The 20,215-nt window shown below is 43.6% G+C and overlaps 1 protein-coding gene across 4 annotated transcripts in view; it reads right to left on the reverse strand.

Moving 5' to 3' along the window:
- The window catches only part of wdr11 (WD repeat domain 11), a 111,940-nt gene extending 92,955 nt beyond the window's left edge, over positions 1-18,985 (reverse strand). For 2 of the 4 annotated variants that reach the window (XM_034240939.1, XM_034240928.1), the window contains exons 1-2: positions 18,774-18,985; positions 16,936-17,047 (exon numbers count right to left, since the gene is read on the reverse strand). In XM_034240939.1, the coding sequence (XP_034096830.1) occupies positions 16,936-17,047; positions 18,774-18,859 (198 nt within the window). In that variant the 5' untranslated portion in view covers positions 18,860-18,985. The remainder of the gene's footprint in view (positions 1-16,935; positions 17,048-18,773) is intronic. The other 2 variants (XM_034240958.1, XM_034240948.1) reach the window with 1 other exon arrangement.
- Positions 18,986-20,215: the final 1,230 nt, after the last annotated feature.

Consider the following 20,215-nt stretch of genomic DNA (forward strand, 5'->3'; position numbering starts at 1 on the left):
TTTAATTTTGGTTAATTTTAATGGTATCATTGTTCATGTTTTGTTGTTTTTCTGTATCTTGCTCTGTTAAGCACTTTGCTGCCTGAAAGGTGAAAAAGTAACAAGTAACTAAAAAGTATTCAAGTAAAAAAGTATGTGCATCCAAATGATACTAGAGTTAAAGTATAAACAGCATAAAGTGAAGTACAAGGACTTAATATTTGATCTTAAGTACAGTTATTGAGTAAATAGACTTCCACCACTGCCCAATACAAAACATATGATTCATTTTTGCCAGTTGCTATGGCAGTGTTTCTCAAAGTGGGGGGCGCGCAGAGGCATGACAGGGGGGGCGCGTGAGACCAGTTACGACAAAAAAAAATGGTTATGACGTTGGCAATGACCGGCGGAAGTTACCCTTAGAAACCTTAGAAACCTATGAGGGCGCTGTAGGACACAGGTGTGTAATGTACATGTTGAGGATGGAAGGTCAATAGGCGGCGTCGGGGGGCGCTAGGGGGTGCTGCAGGTCCGCCTAGGATAGCCATAGCACCCCCAAGAAATGTATGTCTTTTTTTTGTATGTCTGAAATTCATCATTTGAAAAATTATTGATTCGAAAACAATATGCTAAAGTACAGTACAAGTATGTCTGGGTCTCTGTGTTTCATTCAAGCTCTGCTCTGTGTGTGTGTGGAATGAGCCATTTTTGTGTGCGTGCACGGGAGAGAGAGAGCGCACCGGTACCAGAGATTGTTGTTGTTAGCATCTGGTGCTAGCTAGCTACGCTAACAGATATAAGGAGCTTTTTCAACAACAAGGTGGAGGGAGAACTCTTGCCTGTCAGACTGAGAGGCTCAGATAACCTCAGCTCAGTGAGGTAAAGGACTCTCAGTGTTTAAATTACCCACTGAGATTAGTTATCTCAGTGGGTCTCAAACGGTTTGGTCACGATTAAAGTAAACAATTATTTCCGAGGCACACGTTTATATGATCATTATAGGTATAAAAAAAAATAAGAGAATAAATGAAAAACAGTTGTGAAATACTATGACAGTAAAACAAGAATACAGTTTAAAAGGAGAGTGATTTGTAAAATATCCATAAAGAAAAAGTAAATCTGTTTACAGTTCTGTTTCATATGGGTGTTGAGAAATGTATCCATAGATCTCTTCATTTAGCTCTCAAAGTGCACCAGATTGATGCATTTAAGTTCAATATTTTAAAGAAAATCTTCCCGGGGGAGCATGCCCCCGGAACCCCCTAGAGGATGTTAGGTCCCCTCCCCACTTGTAAAAATAGTATTTACCCCTGCTTACACCTATATGCCGTGAGCTGATTGTAACAGTCGCGGGTGTACTGTGTACAGTATGTGCGTGGGGGATGTTGCAGTACTCAGTGGAATTCCACAAGGGAGTGTCCTGGGTCCTGCACTGTTTGTCGTCTATATCAACGACCTACCCGATAATGTGAGCTCCATTTTCAGATGTTTGCAGATGATACTAAAGTCTTCAAGGTAATTAAGTGTAAAGAGGATGCAGAAAAACTTCAGTCAGATCTCAGAGAATTGCTGAGGTGGTCCGAGTGTTGGCAGCTCAAATTCAATGCAGCAAAGTGCAAAGTAATGCACTTAAGTTTTCAGAACCCAAAATATGAGTATAATATGGGTGATGATTCAAACACTATAAACCTATCCGAGACTCAGAATGAAAAGGACCTTGGTGTGAATGTTGATAATACCCTGACATTTAGTGACCATATCCGCCGGGAAAGTAACAAAGCGAATGGTATCCTAGCAATGATCCGCAGATCATATACACTTATTTGGACTCTGACGTAGTACGTAGTTTATATATCTCTCTTGTACGGCCACGCCTCGAGTATGGGAATGTCCCTTGGTCCCCCATGTACAAAAAGGATGCTGAGCTCATCGAGAAAATACAGAGAAGAGCAACGAAGCTGGTTCCAGAACTAAAGGACCTACCATATCAAGAACGACTGCAAAGTCTTAAGATCCTGAGTATGTATTATAGAAGGGCGAGGGGAGATATGATCGAAGTTTTCAAATATCTCCACAACATCTACAAAACATCATGCCCACTGGGGATTATAACACCAGGACTCGTGGGATTATAACACCAGGACTCGTGGACACTGCCTCAAGTTGAGGAAACAGTACTCAAGACTGGCTATCCGCCGCAACTTTTTCAGTCTGCTTGTGGTTGACTTGTGGAATGATCTGCCAGAAAGCGTTGTCACATCCAAGACGGTTAACTGTCTCAAGTCCCGCCTCGACCATTACTGGTCAAACATCACCTTCACTTTGGACTATGTGACTGTTGCCAGCATCCATAGTAAATAAAGAACAGTGATCTACTTATTTATGAGCGACTAAAAATCCTCAGGCCTATTACAGCCGTATCCTATTGATTGATTGAGTACAAAATGCCACTGTAGCGACCGGAACATTAATGGGAAACCCTAAATGTTTGAGCACCCGAAACATCAAGCTACCCCACAGCACCCCCAAAAGAAAATCTCTGGCGCTGCCACTGAGCCTGCAACCCCGTTTTGAAGAAATGTGCAGTGCAAACAGGCTCATTGCAGCCACTAATGCTGTGATCATGAGACACACTTTTTTGCCAAATATCAGCATTTTCTTTCTTTTTCTTTTTTTGCACAGATTACAAAGTATTATAACTTATTGTTCTAGCAAAGGGATTGCACAATTGTATTATATATTTTTTTGAGCACAGACTTGTGGAACATTGTTTTATTATCACTGTTCAAGTGATTTTTTTTTGTTTTTTTGAAAGGAATGCTCACGTTAATATTGATGTATTTTAATAAAAGTTAACTTGGCCTATTACGTGACTATTTGTGTTGGGGGGGGCCCGACTTTTTTTTTTTCCAAAGGGGGGCCTGACAGAAAAAGTTTGAGAACCACTGCACTATGGAAATATTGCAAAACTTTTACATTTTACCATTACAAAAAGAAAATGATGACTTTGACTGAAAACAGAGGCAATATTGTCTGTACTGTAAGTCTATCCAGATCAGGTATTGTTCTGTATAAGTGCTTTTACATGTTAACTATGGTGCAAAGCAGGGTTAAGGGAAAGAAAAACGATGCAGTTCCAAAGAACTAACACCATAGAAATGTATGCTAAAAAGACAAATGACTTTGAACAAGTTTGTGTTTAAATAATTGATTATGTATGTGTATTTTTTCCTGAATAGGCATGCTCCGTGCTATGCCAACTCCTTCCTTTTTTCTCCCTTTTATTCTGCAAGCTTTCTTGTGTCGGCTGTGTGGTGAGGAATGGCTCGCTGCTGTGGCTGCAGTGCTTTACAAGATTAAAGTGTGCTTTGCTGTGAGGAATGAGAGTCTCGGATTGAGCCCAGGCACTGATAATCACCACACGATGTATTGCCCATTATTTACCCTTCTACAAAGCACACAAACATAAACCATACACACACATAAGCTGACACAAACACACATACATAGCCCTTCTGTGTATATCTGTTAATACAGAAGCAACCTTTATCAGTGTTGCTTTTTAGCTTACACAGTGAAGCAGCGTTCAGTTCTATTTCGTATATGGCTTCGCCCTCTAAGGCTATCGCTATTGGGTAATCCCCCTGCGCCCCCGCGCAGCACTGAAAACTTGTAGTCCACGCCCACCCGCAAGGTGGGCCCCACCCTCGGGCCTCCTTACGGTATAAATAGGAAGGAGGCCCGGCAATCTGCTCCCTCTTTTCTTCAGCAAACCAGTACAGTTACTGAAGCACAGCAATTGAGAATCATCATGAGCAACAACTGCGTCCGTGATTGTCCCTCATGTGGCTCTGGGTTCATAATGAATTATGACCAGCAGAGATAAAAGCAGTATGCGAATCCTGCCTGGGGTCAGAGCACACGTATACGCGGCTCTAAACCAGCAGGTAGCATGCACACACTGCGCCCGTCTCCCCTCGGGCGACAGGAAGCGGAGAGCGGACGCTCTTGCTGCTGCGGCCGAGGAGGATGATTGACCCGTCCAGGCTTACGAACCGCGGACGGGGCCTCGTGTCCCTGGGGCCGAGTGCCGGGCAGGAGTCCGAAGAAAAGCAACTCCTGCCCCGCCTCCCTCCACGGTTCACCGTTCGGTTCTCCCCTCCCTCCTCTCCCCCGGACGGGGGAGACCGAGTCGGAGCAGGGTGCCAGCTTGGCGGCCGAACATGCTTTCCCCCTCTCCGTCACCACAGCGGCGAAATAAAATCGCGCTGCTCTCCAACTCGGTGGTGACACTGGTAGAGCGGTGCACTACCGAGGCAGAGGAAATCAGCAAGGCGGCCAGCACGGCGCTCATTCTGTGCGGGTCCGTTGCTGTCTCCCAGGCGAGGATTTCCGTGTGGGTGACACAGATCCAGCGCCACCTCTGGCGGAAGCAGGCGTCTGTTACGGACACGGCCAGAAAAGTGCTACTGGACTCTCCAATCAGCCCGGACGGGCTGTTCGGACCCCAGTTCCATGCCATGGTGGAGTCCATGAAGACGGCCGCAGAACCGGCGGACGGCATTCACCAGCATGTACAGCTGGCTCCAGCCTGCTGAGCGCCCATAGCGGCACCAACGCTCGCAGCAGCTGCGGCGTCCACGCCGGCCACAGGAGGCCGCAAGTGGAGGGACGCACATCAACTGCAGGGGCTCCGTCACACGTCTACGCTCCCCCACCACCCCAGAGACAGGGTCTCCCGGCGACGAGTCAAAGGGGAGTGAGGCTCCCCCGCTCCTGGTCTGCTCCGCGAGAGCCTCCGAGGAAGCAGAGCCGGTAATTAAGCCAGCTGCCACTAATCTGTTGATTAAGTAGACAGCAGGGCTCCCTGCAGAAGCCTGCTGGTTTTAACCTATCGGTTAATAACCTGCAGAGCTCGCGGCATTCCTCTGTCCGAGATACGCCTCCTATACACGGTCATAATAACCCATGAGCGCCGTTATAACGCCTCATGTGGACAGCACTGCGCACATCTCCACTCATCCCCTGAGCGTGTACACGCCTCATGATGACAGCCGGAGTGAAACGCAGCGTGTGGAGGCTTCCTCGCAGCCCTTTCGCCTCACGGGCAGCGGCGGCGAGGGCAATGGCGTGGCTCGTCACCTTGACGACCATTACAGGCTGAGTGCTCCCAGGGTCAGCGCTCGCTGCAGAAGCCTGCTGGTTTTAACCTATCGGTTAATTAACTGTAGAGCTCGCTAATTAAGCCGGCTGCCACTAATCTGTTGATTAAGTAGACAGCAGGGCTCGCGGCAGAAGCCTGCCGGTTTTAACCTCGGTTAATAACCTGCAGAGCTCGCTGCATTCCTTTGTCCGTGATCGCTCCAGTGAGTGGAGAAACTGACAGCTCTCCTCTGGCGTGTCACAAACCCGCACAGCCCTCTCCGTGACGCAGCTGCTCGGCATTGGCGTCAGCTGGTCACGTGGGGATCCCCCTGGGTCTCCCCCACAGGTGGAGTCTCCAAAGGTGGTTCATTCGCTGCAGAAGCCTGCTGTTTTAACCTATTGGTTTATAAACTGTAGAGCTCGCAGCATTCCTCTGTCCCAGATATGCCTCCTACACACGGTCATAATAAATTCACGAGCACCGTTATAACGCCTCGTGTGGACAGCACTGCACACACCACTACTCATCCCCTGGGCGTGTACGCGCTTCATGATGAGAGACGGAGTGAAATGCAGCGTGTGGAAACTCCCTCGCAGCCCTTTTGCCTCACGGGCGGCGACGGGCAGCGGCGTGGCTCGTCACCATGATGACCATTACGGCACATCACAGAGAAGCCTCTCCCCCCAGCAGTTCCATGGGATACAAGAAACACGGGGGAGTCACCCCGTTGCTGTACAATCAAACATGTGTTGATTTGCACAGACAACAGGCCACGGCTATGGAAGCAGCCTACCTCAATCGCCAGGAAGGAGTACGATCTGCGCAGCTTCTGAACGCAGCCAGGCGGCTGCTGTTCTGGGCGCGCACACACGTTGCTCTCCATCAGAGCAATGTATATTCCCGGCGAAATTAACAGAGGGGCTCGCAGAACGCAGCAGCCGTTGTATGCGAGGAGTACAGAGACTCAGACCTGTGTCACGCACACTGGCGCCTCAGTGGGATTTGGCTTTGGTGTTGCGCGCACTAAAGCCAAGCCCCATTTGAACCTGATCAGGTTCCCCTTAAACGGTTATCAGCCGAAGTAGTACTGCTTTTGGCTCTATCAGAGAAAAGGGTGAGTGATTTGTCTGCTCTCTCTGTGGCTCCGTCATGTCTCCAGATCCAAGGAGATGGCAGTTCAGCTGTTTTACGCCCTAACCCGACTTCATGCCTAAGGTCATCACAACTCTTTTAGGTCAAGAGTGATCACCCTGGCTGGCTTATTCCCCCCTCCTTACAGGTCGGAGGAAGAAGCCGCGTCTCATCTCCTCTGTCCTGTGCGCGCGCTGTCTTGCTATGTGGCGCGCACGGCGGCCTGGCGTGTTCTCAGCACCTGTTTGTGCACTATAGAGAGCGCTCGATCGGGCAACCTCTGTCTGCACAATGGCTGTCACACTGGCTGTGTGAGGCTGTGTCACAGGCATATGTCTCCTCTGGGGTGGAGCCCCCGAGAACATCAATGCGCACTCTGTAGTGAAAGATTTGTATTTATTCATGTTAGCAAACTATGGATAAGCTTAAAATGGGAATAATTTGGGTAAAACTGTGAGCTGGATTTGGGGCCTGTTGACATGTGTTTTTGAGGACAAAGGAAGATGGGGGAAGGTGAGAGCATGTCTTGATTTGCATTCAACTTATCTAGCTACAGTGGTTGGGGAAACCTAAGGTCGGAGGTGTCTGTGATATTTGGGCTGCCAATCAATGAGCTCCAAATGGGAGGATCTGATAACTCCTCCCATTGTCAAAGAGTATAAACACAGACACACACGCGGTGTTCAGCCTCTTTCCTCTGGCTGGCTCACGTGCAGGTAAATTCGGGATCCCAAAGATTAACTGTATTGAATTTGTACTGTATTGATTGTATTGTATTGTCATATTACCATTAAAGTAGATTAACGGTTACTTGGTAGCGTCTGGATTCCTTCCTGTATTATAACCAGCTTGATAGGGACGCGCGGAGATTTGAAAAGCGGACTAGATATCCCTTTAAATCTCTAACAAGTGGTGATCTCGACGTGCCAGATATAACGAAGCTGAGGAAGAATTCAGACGACCAGAATGGGTCGGGAACAGACGCTTTCAAACATCTCAGACAATCGGCAGGACCCTGCTACTCTGCAAATAAGGTACGCAGACGCCTGTTATGAAAATCGACTGTCTGTAATTGGATACGCTAAAACTTTAGGATTGTCTGTAGGCGTTTCACAGTGTTTTTAAAGTTTAAATGGAATATACAATGCATATTTTACTATGTTAGGAAAGTTATATACAAAACGTAAACGTTGATCGCCAGGTAGACGGAAAGTCCTGCGTAACGTAAATAGAGCAGTTTGGCGCGGATCTGCAGGTAGTTTATTCCTGAGTGGCGTGGAGACGGTGCAGTTTGTTTGGTTGCGAGGTTTGATTCCTGCACGACAAAACCTGGAAACACGATATTTTAGATCGGGTCGCCGTTTAAAACTGGGGTTAAATAACAGACCAAGGCTGAAAGCTAAAAGCCAGTTATATGTTAAATCGAGGGAGAGCGTTTCCCTTTGTCTGTAAACTTCTGCTGCTGCCATCTGGTGGCTGAAAGGGGGTATCACACCCGTGACATTTTTCTGCTGCCATCTAGTGGCTGAAAGGGGGTAGCACACCCTTGAAATGTTCCATTACATTGCTGGCCGGTATTGAAGACGGGAAGCACGTTAATAGTAACAACGACAATAGCCCAGTATATTAATACAAGTGAACACATATTAATTAAGTCAGAGAAATAAAAGCAAAGTTAAAAAAGGAACATGTTGGCACCTTCTTACACATTGTGTAGCCGTACCGCCACCTTTCCAGAAACGGCACGGTAGTTAGAACTGATTTTGGAAAACTGGTACAAAACAATAAGGAATTGAACATTTTTTACAACGACAGCACCAGGAGATGAGTAAACTCAAGAATCTGTAGAGTGCAAATACATTGTGTAAAACACATTTTACACTCGAACTGTTTGCACATCATAGACAAGGAATTTAGACAATATAAATAAATGTTCAGAAAGTAGACATAGGCCTACACTTGATTCAAATTTCATTACTGTGATCCGATTGGTGTGCTCTGCAGGTTTACTATTGTTCGAAGTAACAGTGGGATTTAAAATGAGAGAAAATATGGGGATGTTTTTTTTTTCGTAGTGTGTGGAATATGTGATGCTGGAAACATGTAAGTATTTCAGAGTTGTGTTGGGTAAATATGTAACAATGGATGAAACAATTTTTGGAGTGAGTTTTTGTAATATCATAAGTAGACATTAATTATGTTGTTAAGATGGCATTTAACAACTAAGACAGATAGTATGATTAGAAAGAGACAGAGTGGAAAGGGTTGGATTTATTTAACATCAGTGTGCTAGACTTCTTATAGGTAATGTGTACCGAGACCTGGACTCCCCCTCTGATTTAGAAAGGCTATGATCCCGACCCTCCAAGCAGACGAAAGACCTAACCCAACAGGAGACTCCTCCTTCTCCATCGTACAGACAGAGAACCAGAGCTGAACCAACAACGACCTGAGGCATCCAGAACCATCTCCACCTGAGGCATCCAGAACCAAACCAGCATGCTGACAAAGAGGCAAACTCTCATCGGTCCCTCAAACAGGACATGAAGTTCCAAACTGCGCCGCGAGATTTGGCACGATAGACATGAGAGCAGAATCCGCCCTACATAAAAACAGCAGAGAGACTGTAAAGGAGGAGTGCAACAACAGTGGCATGATGGGGCTGCAGATGTAACTGGGCCAATGGCTGCCTACAAAAGTTACAGCGGATGGATTCAACAGCTGATGGACTGAAGAGAAGACAGAATCAGAGGAGTTGGCATGGTCGATTAGAAGTGAGGAGGCCGGGGTCACGGCTTGAGAAAACCAGGGGAGGAGAAAAGGAGAACGGGAATGAGTGAGTTACACATAAACACACTTATTCACAAAACGCACATTTAAATAACTTGAATTAACTTCATAAATACGTAAAGACAGAAAGATTTATTAATCAATTGGTAAATTAAAAAATAGCAGTAAAGAGGAAACTATTAAAGTAAGAGGAGAATCATCCTAAAACACACTGACAGAGTAGAACCATATTCTTCAATATTTTCATCATGTTAACAAATCATTCTTTAAGAGATTTTTATTCACGTGTGAATAAAGTAGCGATCTCATTGGTTACAATATTGATCACCATTAAAAGGATAGTTTTAGGAACCACTCTATAGGACACATCTTTATTTGTATTAATAGCTGGTGCCAAGCCACATATAAAATTCCAATCTAGAGTGTTGATTTCACCATTGTGGCATAGTTATTACCATAGGAGGGCTTTAAGATGGAAATATAAAACGACTTCGGTTTTAAATCCTTGATAAAGGAGGGAGTAATTGTTGCATCTTCGGACACCCAAGGTTCCACACACTGCTAAAGAGTTTATCATTGTTTTTTAAGTAGACCAGAATTATAATGACCTATGAAATGCAGAGCGACACAGATCCTAGTAATGTTTTGACTCAAGATAATAGTTATTGTACACAAGTTTCTGAAATAGATCATTAGACATTTTAATACTAATTAGGTGTAAATGGATTGCAGTAGTAGTAGTACTCGAAGGAAGTGAGTTTTGTACCAAGTTTCAGGAAAAGTGGGAGGCAGAAGTCCCAATGACAAGTGAGAATCATCTTGAAAATCATAGTTGAAATCGTGACATATTTTGTAGACAAAGGATACTGGCCTATGCTGAAATGTCAAAGTCTCTACAGAGCACGACACATGGCCAAAAAAGACGGAGACCAACTGACCTTTGACCCTGACCGACAGTGTAACTTGACAAGGCACTGTGGATGACTGACTCTGGGGTGAAGCTGACCAAACTTGACATGACAACCAGACAGTGTGAGTGTGAATGAATGCCGGCATGTGATCAGTGTAACTGCATGATTCTAAAAACAATAACCAACCAAGCATATTTTTGGACTAACATATTATTTTGGAGCTCCAAGGGAAACGAGAGGTTTCCTAAAAATTCCACAAAAAGGGGAAACCGCACATGTGACCCGGTTACTCTCACATGAGTTGGCGGTTTGCAAATGTAAAACTAAAATCTGAAGATTCTGTTTCTTTTAGGCCTGAAGGACGGAGAGGAACACTTATTTTCACTGAAGTGTTTACTGTGGAAATAATGATAATGGATGTCAAATTGTAAATAATGTTCGTTATGTCACTAACCAATTACCTGACAGTTTTTGTTCCCCTCCCATTACAGGGTTTTGTTACACATGATTTCATGTGTAAAAGGGGGGAGTGTGTATAATGTATAAATGTCAACATGGCTGTAAAATTCACAATTTAAATTTTTCTTTTAAGGATTGACAGAAACCTTCCGCCCCAACCCAGATGTTCAAACTGAGCATTGAATTGAATGTAATTAACCTGCTCCATATCTGGGGATAAGATACTGTTTGATGAATGTTGAGATGTTTCTAAATATTGATTTGAATTATAACAGGTAACACAGATGCAGAAGCAGTGGCCAAGGGGCTACTGTGAGAAATAATAGAATACCGAAGAAGTTGACCTGTGATAATGAAACAATTTTGTAATATTTTAACAGACATTAGAGTAACTGAGGTTTGAAATGTAGAAAGAACATATTACAGTTAAAGCTAAAACATAGTAGTGTATTGAGACAGAATTTAATTTAGACAACATCCTGTAACTAGCCTGGTAAAGAAGTAAAAGCCATCGACTTTATTGTTTAGGTCATTATGGGGATATACATTTCATCTAAATTTATAATAGAAAGACATTTGATGACAGTTTGGAATTCTGTATTCATTTTTTCAGCGTGATAATATCTAAGCACTGACAGGTAGAAGCAGTATCACCAGGGAATCATTCACTTTGTTAGTATCGTGATTTTGGTTGTTTTTGAATCCATAACATTAGTGTGTTTCTTTACCAGAAACATTAGCAGTTCATATTATATTTGGATTTTAAATAGGATTTCATTTAAAAATAAACACGGATGCTTGTCAGAAATTCAGAGCTATTGAAATATGTTATTTAGTTTACCTAAAGATGTTGGGGTTCTTATTTAGTTGGCACAATCCAAGTATTAAGATTCTGAAGCTGCACTGGCAGATAAGAGGTCTACAATTAATTTGGAAAACCTGTTCACAGACGGCTGTTGTTTCAAGACACCCCACCAACAGGCTCCAAGTGGGTCAAAACAGCTGAGCGTAGGCTTGAGGGAGTTGTATCAGATTTCTCCACACAGGTTGCTGGCGCCAAAAGGGGACCCGAGAAGCACGAGGCTGACACAGCAGAGTTCGTCTGGCTGAAAGTCATCAGGACAAAGTGGCTCAACCCCAGGCTCTCCGGCCCCGACCGAGTGATCCAGCGGACCTCTTATGCCGTCTGCCTGGGAGAAAAGGGGGACAGCTCGTACCACGGGAGCCAGTGTGCGGCGGGGAAACCACCTGCTAGGACCAGGGGACGACATCAGGACGGACGTGGCCCTGGCAGACGTGGACAACTCGGAAGCAGCGGACTGGAGGAGCAGGACCCTGGAGACATCCTTACAGCAGACGACCCGGGAGGCATCATCAGCGGGCCGGAGAAGGAGGATCGGGAAGACATCTCTACAGCATCGACCCGGAAGCCGCCATCAGCGGGCCGGAGGAGGAAGACATCTCTCTAGCAGGCAGCCCAGAAGCTGCTGTCAGCGGATCGGGGGGACAAAGACACGGCAAGCCAGGACGGCACAGGGGACTTGTCGAGGCAGCAGAGGAGTCTACTTCTCTCTGATCAGTTCCACCCGTGAAGGGGAAGCCGCATCTCCCCCTCCCTATTAGCTGTCCTTGTGGGCTATTCCTCCGAGGGGGGGGGGGGCTGATGATTCTAGCACTCAGCTGCCCCCTCATGGTTCCTTCACTGCCATGGAAAGTGGTGTTCTGTCTCCATGAAGTTTTCAAGTACTCTAAATACCAGCTTCGGATGGATTTATACAATGTTTGGGGGACGGACACAGTAGAAAAGAATGACAGTGAGTATATTTCAAAATGCCTTGTCTAAGTTTATCTCTGGAGAAGGAGATACAAAGGGGGATTTGTAGTGAAAGATTTGTATTTATTCATGTTAGCAAACTATGGATAAGCTTAAAATGGGAATAATTTGGGTAAAACTGTGAGCTGGATTTGGGGCCTGTTGACATGTGTTTTTGAGGACAAAGGAAGATGGGGGAAGGTGAGAGCATGTCTTGATTTGCATTCAACTTATCTAGCTACAGTGGTTGGGGAAACCTAAGGTCGGAGGTGTCTGTGATATTTGGGCTGCCAATCAATGAGCTCCAAATGGGAGGATCTGATAACTCCTCCCATTGTCAAAGAGTATAAACACAGACACACACGCGGTGTTCAGCCTCTTTCCTCTGGCTGGCTCACGTGCAGGTAAATTCGGGATCCCAAAGATTAACTGTATTGAATTTGTACTGTATTGATTGTATTGTATTGTCATATTACCATTAAAGTAGATTAACGGTTACTTGGTAGCGTCTGGATTCCTTCCTGTATTATAACCAGCTTGATAGGGACGCGCGGAGATTTGAAAAGCGGACTAGATATCCCTTTAAATCTCTAACAACTCCACCAGAGGAATTTCCTCCTCCACGGCGTTGCACGGAGGAATGTCAGTGGAAGATATTTGCACTACTGCATCTTGGTCTTCCCCCTGTTCATTTATTCATTTTTATTTGAGAGATGTCTCCCATTCCTCTCTGACAAACCCTGTACTGGGTGTCCTGTCGGAGTGAGTGAAGTCAGGGAGCCAGCTGGGCGCTCTCCTACCTGTCTGACACGCAGAGAGCTGCTGTCCCCCCTCTATGATCGCTGGGCAAGGTGTGACCTTCGTCTCTACTTTCTCAAAGTGGCCGGTATGTATTGTTCCCAGCCTTCACCCCGTCGGGAAGATAGGCATGTTTTGCTATGTTCCAGGGACGGTGATGCGCCATTACGCATGACACAACAGGCAGGGGGTGTTATTGAGCAGGTGTGTCTTGGCTTCTAGTGCCGGGCGGACCCAGTGGGGCGCAGACTACATCATGCTTCGCCCTTAACCCAATAGCAATAGCCTTAGAGGGCGAAGCCATATACGAAATAGAACTGAGGTTACCTACTGTAACCCCAGCTTCTATGAGTAAATGGCGCAGCCCTCTAAGTGCTGGGCCCCACGAATAGCTGAAGAAAAGTTATTTTGTATGGGAGCAGATTGCGGGGCCTCCGTCCTATTTATACCGGAAGGAAGCCCGAGGGTGGGGCCCACCTTGCGGGTGGGCGTGGACTACAAGTTTTCAGTGCTGCGCGGGGGTGCAGGGGGATTACCCAATAGCGATAGCCTTAGAGGGCTGCGCCATTTACTCATAGAAGCTGGGGTTACAGTAGGTAACCTCAGTGTTTGTGCCAGAAAGCAACCACAACAACTTATCTCAAGTACAACAATAATTCTGATGAAATAATACTCCATCAGTACGTGTGTGTTTTTATTTCATGGAGGAAAAATATTTTCTTTTGCAATGAATAGCAAAACACTTTTTCCTTAAAGAGCTTGTGACAGCATCCCAACAACTGTTGTGCAATGAAATATTGGGCTACTAGTAATCTCGAACCGTCAGTTCAAAAAAGAAAAAGCGATACCGTTCTGTTAAATATCAATAATTTCGAACATCGCGGGGAAATTCCTTCGACTCATTTTGAAGTTTTGGGGGAAGCCGGAAGTGACGTCAATGCGGGAACGCTTCACTGTGCGGCGAGAGAGCCAAACACGGACAAAGTGTGTTGTCATGCGTAGAAATGGTGAATTACTGAGTTTAGTCACGTTAATAACGTTTTAATGAAGTTGACTACAGTATATTCATATTTGTCAGTGCTTTCATGTCAATTCGGCGAACATAAACATAAATGATCGTGGTGAAGATGATGATTACATTAGGATTACAAATCGGTAGTGAGAGCTACTGAATTTCCTCCCGTAGGATGTGATATAAAAACAAATCGATTATTTTTGTAGTTGTAAACTCAAGTGGATGAAACTACATGTATTAGTGCTTTCATGTCAATTCGGCGAACATATGATACATTAAATGATCGTGAGAATGATGATTAAAAATCGTTTGTTTGTGCCGGTCTGCATTTCCTGATGAGAAAACAAACCGATGCTTTTTGTAACATGGATTAAACGTGTGGTTTTTTTCACCACAATGTTGGGGAAATTAATGGATAAAATGCACGGATTATTATTATTATTCCCACTCCGATCGGGACACCAGGTCCACCGTTTCCCCGCAGCGAGGCTCCCCCGTTGACAGTTTACGAGGACTGGCCATCGGGACGAATCCCGATGGGCCGGTACCGAAGTGGGCCGGTCGGATAAGTCACTAGCACATCCCCCATAGGCGGCGCGTGAGGCTCAGGTTTGGGAAGGCTACATAACTTTTTTACCTGACGCTGCCGCCTCCGGCGTCTATAGAAAAGAGATCAACTCAGTGTGCGGAGTTTAGATCTCTCAAGTCATATTACAGGATAAAGGAAATACAGTTTAAACTGCCGTATGCAGAGAAGACGCCGACGTGTCGCACTTATCATTCATATTACATCATCAATCAGATCATCGATCATATAATATCATAATATATTATATATTTCCTTATCTGCCGTATCTGGCCGTGCAACACTTACAGTGTCACATACTGTATGCAGAAGTATTATTTTAAGCAACACATTATGTTGACGAAACACTCGAGTCAAATGTAATTAAGTCAGATCCACTCGTGTCTTAGACGTGAACGCGCTCTCAGCTGGAGAGAGAAACCCTGGCTTGATTGACCGAGTTGATAACCAGCATCGTAGGACCGCTTAGCGAGATCTCGTTTGTTAGTTTGTTGTCGTTAGTTTGTTTGTTACTCAAACATATCCAGGGTCTGTTGAACTGGCTTCGTAGTACAGGGCACAGGTGGCTAGCAGCGCTAATGTCAAAGACACAGACATTGCATTATATTTGTATTTTACGAGGATGCAGTGACACAAATATTTACATATTTACATTTACTATCTACAGCCCCCGCCGCCCCTGACATCCCCCGTTGACAATTTACTAGCGGTACCGAAGTGGGCCGGTCGAGAGTCCCGGGATGATTTTTAGTCCCATTCCACCACTGGCTACATGACCGTATGATCGCCCATATTGATGCACCTAATTCCTAAACTTCTAACAGATACAACATAAACCGATCCTTCAGCCTCATATGAGCTCTCAGACACGTTCAAAATTAAACTGTCATCGCTGTCTGAGCTTGCTGCTATGTGCTCCATTGTGCGTTTACATGCAGATGCTGGGATCCTGAACGGTGCAGCTGGAGCGCTGTGCCCGCAATGACGTCACACATAATTTGGCGGGACTTGAAGAATCCCCGAGAAGATCCAGAAAATGGTCAACATTGAAGGGCAGATTAATGGTTATCAAAGTACAAATATCCAAAATCAGTTCAGTAACGGTTTTCAAGGGGACAATATTTACTCAAATTGATGGGTTTGGATGATGGGGGAAACTCGTGTCACAGGCTCTTTAAGGGTCCATGTGACAGCTACCGTTGCTTGGAAACAGGTTGTGAATTGCAATATGGGGAAAAACATTTAATGAATTTACTGTATATCAGATCACAAGCAAGATATGAAATAGCTAGCTAATGCACCCTGTGGTCCATCGCCTTACTTTCAACCACTAGGAGACTACCTCGCCTGAAGGAGAGCGTTTAGCAGTTTAGGAGATGGACCTGCAGTTAGCGGCTATTGCAACACGAATTACGTCAGCGCAAAGCCCAGCATCTGGGTGTCAAAGCGAGCCAGTGGAGAAGCACATTTTATGTTGCTAGTAGTTTGAGTATCTTCAGCTGCCTACTGAAACTCCTTCTGCTTCTCTGTAGTCGCCTAGCAGCAAGGAATAAAGATGAGTCATGAGTTTTAAAGTTTTTTTCCCCCTTCATGCCCCCCTCCGGTATTTTTACCTGAAATGTACAAAATATCAACGAGAAATTGGCACATATATATATATATATATATATATATATATATAAAAGACATACTTTAAGGGCACTAGACACATTAAAAGCTTACAAACCATAATACCCATACATATTTGCTGACTTTAAGTGCAACAGGTATGATTCTGCATCTAGGAATCAGGTATTCAATGAACACTTTGAGATTCAGAAAGAACTCAATTGGAAAAATAAGTGAAATATGAGGCCCAAACCAAAATGTCTTAATACAACAAATTATTTTTGATTAACCTTTATTTGAAATATTCTACACAAATTAAACAGTTAATTGTCTGATTACTTTTTTAGGTTTTCAGCTTGACTTATTGACAGATAGCAAAGGCTAGTATGTATCCAATGGAGCAGAGTTGAAAATGTAAGTCACTTGATTGGTAAGTCAAAAAAAAAAATGTGATCTACAAAAACATTTAGAACAATTGTGAAAGTGATAAATTGTTCCACCCATTTGCTGTTTGAATACTTGGACATCACTGTGAGCTGTTGGAAACTGTTGTAGGCATTCTTTTATGTATCAACACAATTTAAGCTAAACAAATGATACTCAAATTCAGATGAATAGTATTGAGGATACAAATATTAGAAGTTGCAGCCCTACACTGCAAATATAAACTGCTGAAAAAAGTTTACTTTGTGAACTCACCTTGACCACGTTGGCTTTGTGCCGCTCCAGCACCTGTATGGTCTGAGACGTCTTTGGATCGATGATAAGAATACTGGAGTGACATCCCTGAGCTATCAGCCCCTGCCAACCCCTACAGAAAATGAGAGCCGGAGAGAATGATAGGAAGAGGAGTCAAAGATAAATTATGAGGTAAGTAAAAAGGAGCTGAAATTTGTTCCCAACACAGACTAAACACAGAGGGTCTGTGAGTGCGCGGGCATTGAGCCAAGACCACAAGACCCCAAGAAGAACATTTCAACTTTCATTTTATTTTACGAGTGTTGGGAAAATACTGAATGTACTCTTTCAAGGACAGAGTTGCATATGATAACAATGGCCCAAGTGTATAACAGTGTATATGACAAGATGTATGATTACCTAGTAAAAGAAGCATGCCACCCTGTTTTAAAGCGTATGATAAGCTATGTGGCAACGATTAACATGATGATTCAGTCTCTAGGGAGATATGACAAAGATGATCATTTCTGACATGTGCCTCAGCTAATCTGAACAAAGCATTGTATACAGCTTTGAACCGTTGTTTCTCCATCGTGTGACTGTAAAACACCCACACTTCCATTCTTGCAAGGGTAATAAATAAGTATCCTGTTTTGAAACTCAAGCCGGTGACTAGTGACATTTTTCTAACAATGAGCAAAAAATCTATGACCATCAATCCACTCCATGTCTAGATATTTTACATCTTTCAGTATGCATGCGTGATGGGACTACAGAAAGGTCACAAATCAATTCCACATACAAAATGTAAACTCCAATATTAAATATGTTATTTTGTCTGGACTTTCAAAGTACAACAGACTGATACAACTCAGAGCAAAGGAAGTGTGCACATTAGCTGCAAGTGAAGACAATTTACAACTTAAACCATTAATAATCTTCCATATCATTGCCATGTTTTCTACATGTATGAGGAAATGATATCCACTGAAAGCGTTTTATTAAAGATGAATGGTAAGTCTCACTTGTTATCGCATAGATTAATACATTAATCATTGCCAGCTTCATGTATGGGGAATACAACTTGGTGACAATTGGATTCCTACACCTTTTAAAAACACTTTTAAAGAATTTTCTTGGTGCATTTTCAATCTTTTTCCATGACTTTGCACAATTTTTTATTTGAATTTTTGGATTTTATGATATATGTTGCATCGTTGGAGGAGCTCGGGTCATAAGATTTCCATTGCCATTTCTACACTGTAGCATATGTGCATATGACATTAAAACCTTTGAATCTCCAACAATCCAAATTTGTTCGATATTTGACACTGACATAGAGATCTTCATTGTATTATATATTTAGCATTGATGTCATAGAGGTGTTGTTAATAGTATGCCACCTAATATAAATACATAGGGAGGATAAAGCATAAGAAACACATGACATTTCAGTAAAGAGCAGTCCAGTACAACACATCTGCAACCTCATTAAATAACATATAATAAGGTTTAATATGTATCGTGTTTTTATCACAGGCCCGGAAATGCAATAACGCATAGGAAGTCACAGTGAAGTCGTGCTCCCTGCTGGAATACTATGGGAAGGTAAGGGTTACAAAATGCATCAGGCCCAGCAAACTGTCACATCACATGACACAGGATGCCCTAAGTGTTGATATGTTCTATGTTGGGAAAAATCGGCATAATAATTCTTGCAGGTAGTAATAAAAGGGAACAATGTAACGTGATGCATATATAATATAATTAGCATTTATCAAACATTAAATGACATACGCACGCATTGACTAAATGAAGAAGCTACATAAAGATGCTAACGGCAGATGTGCAGTACTCACCAGTCTACAGCGGTTTTATTCTGCAAATGGAGAGTGCCAGTCAGAGTCCGAGCCGCGAGTTTGATGTTGACAGTGTACGGAATCATTGTTGCTACGCAGTATTTTTGCTACATTAATATTTGTTGACCAAAAGCTGCTAAAGTTGTTTAGCTTCAGCGCTTCGGCTCTGTTGTTGAGATTTCTAACAGGAAGTAAAACGGTGTTTCTGAATAGAACGTCGTGTAGGAACAAATCCCAGCGACGAAAGGTTCCAAAGCTGAGGCTTCACCTTTGATCATGATCACACAATGTCAAATGTGTTTATAGAGAGCACACGTAAACAATGCTATGATGTGTTATATTCTTTCACTTTTTTATATATTTCCAATATTGCCACAACAATGTAATTGTGTCACTGTTAGCATTTAACCAATGTTTAGTTGTAGAAAATAATTCAATAATTTAGTTTAAATGTAATGTTAGTTAGGCTATTACATATCGATTACATATACAACCCAAAATGTCCTTGTTTTAAAAATATTGCAGTTTCTTGTCATAAACATCTTCATAAAACCCAATTTGTTTCTATACGCAGAAGTGACATTCACTTATATATTGATATTCATCCCATCATTTTAAAATGGTATAATAGCCTGGAAATGTTTTAAAACATCTAATGATAACCTTTTCCTCCATAAACTGTCATCATTAATTACGCGCCCCCTGCGTGAACGGCATCAGACTCCGATGATCTCGTGCCCTCTGAGTGCATCAGAGTCTGAAGAGTAAACAATCTACACACAGTGGAAGTTGATGACAATATATTGTTGTCTGATGGGCTTGGAAACACACCCCTGAGAGAACAGTGCAGCGGTTTAAACCATCAATCAATCAATCAATGTTTATTTATATAGCCCAATATCACAAATGTTACATTTGTCTCAGTGGACTTTACAGTTTGTACAAAATATCAGTATGACAATACGACACCCTCTGTCCTTAGACCCTCACATCGTACAAGGAAAAACTTCCGGAGAAAACCCACAGTTTAAAGGGAAAAATGGGAGAAACCTCAGGGAGAGCAACAGAGGAGGGATCCCTCTCCCAGGACGGACAGACGTGCAATAGATGCCGTGTGTAAATTGAAAAGATAATACATTTGCAACATAGGTAGTCCAAATGTTTGGAAATGCATGTGTGTATAATAGGAAGATGAATCCACGAGGATATCCATCCAGGACCTATGATCCAGGACCACAGCCACGACTCAAGATCCAGGGCTCGCGATCCAGGACAGAGGAGCGCAGGATCATCCATGACTCCGGATCCCGGCGTATATAGACACCAAAAAGAAAGACATTTGGGGAAGCTGGGTTAATCGGAACATGAGAGTACACAGGTATAGACAGAGAGAAGGAAGAAGTAAGATGTCCCCCGACAAACTAAGCCTATATCAGCAAAAC

The sequence above is a fragment of the Gymnodraco acuticeps genome, unplaced genomic scaffold (genome assembly GCF_902827175.1).
Source record: "Gymnodraco acuticeps unplaced genomic scaffold, fGymAcu1.1, whole genome shotgun sequence".
NCBI classification, from domain to species: domain Eukaryota; kingdom Metazoa; phylum Chordata; class Actinopteri; order Perciformes; family Bathydraconidae; genus Gymnodraco; species Gymnodraco acuticeps.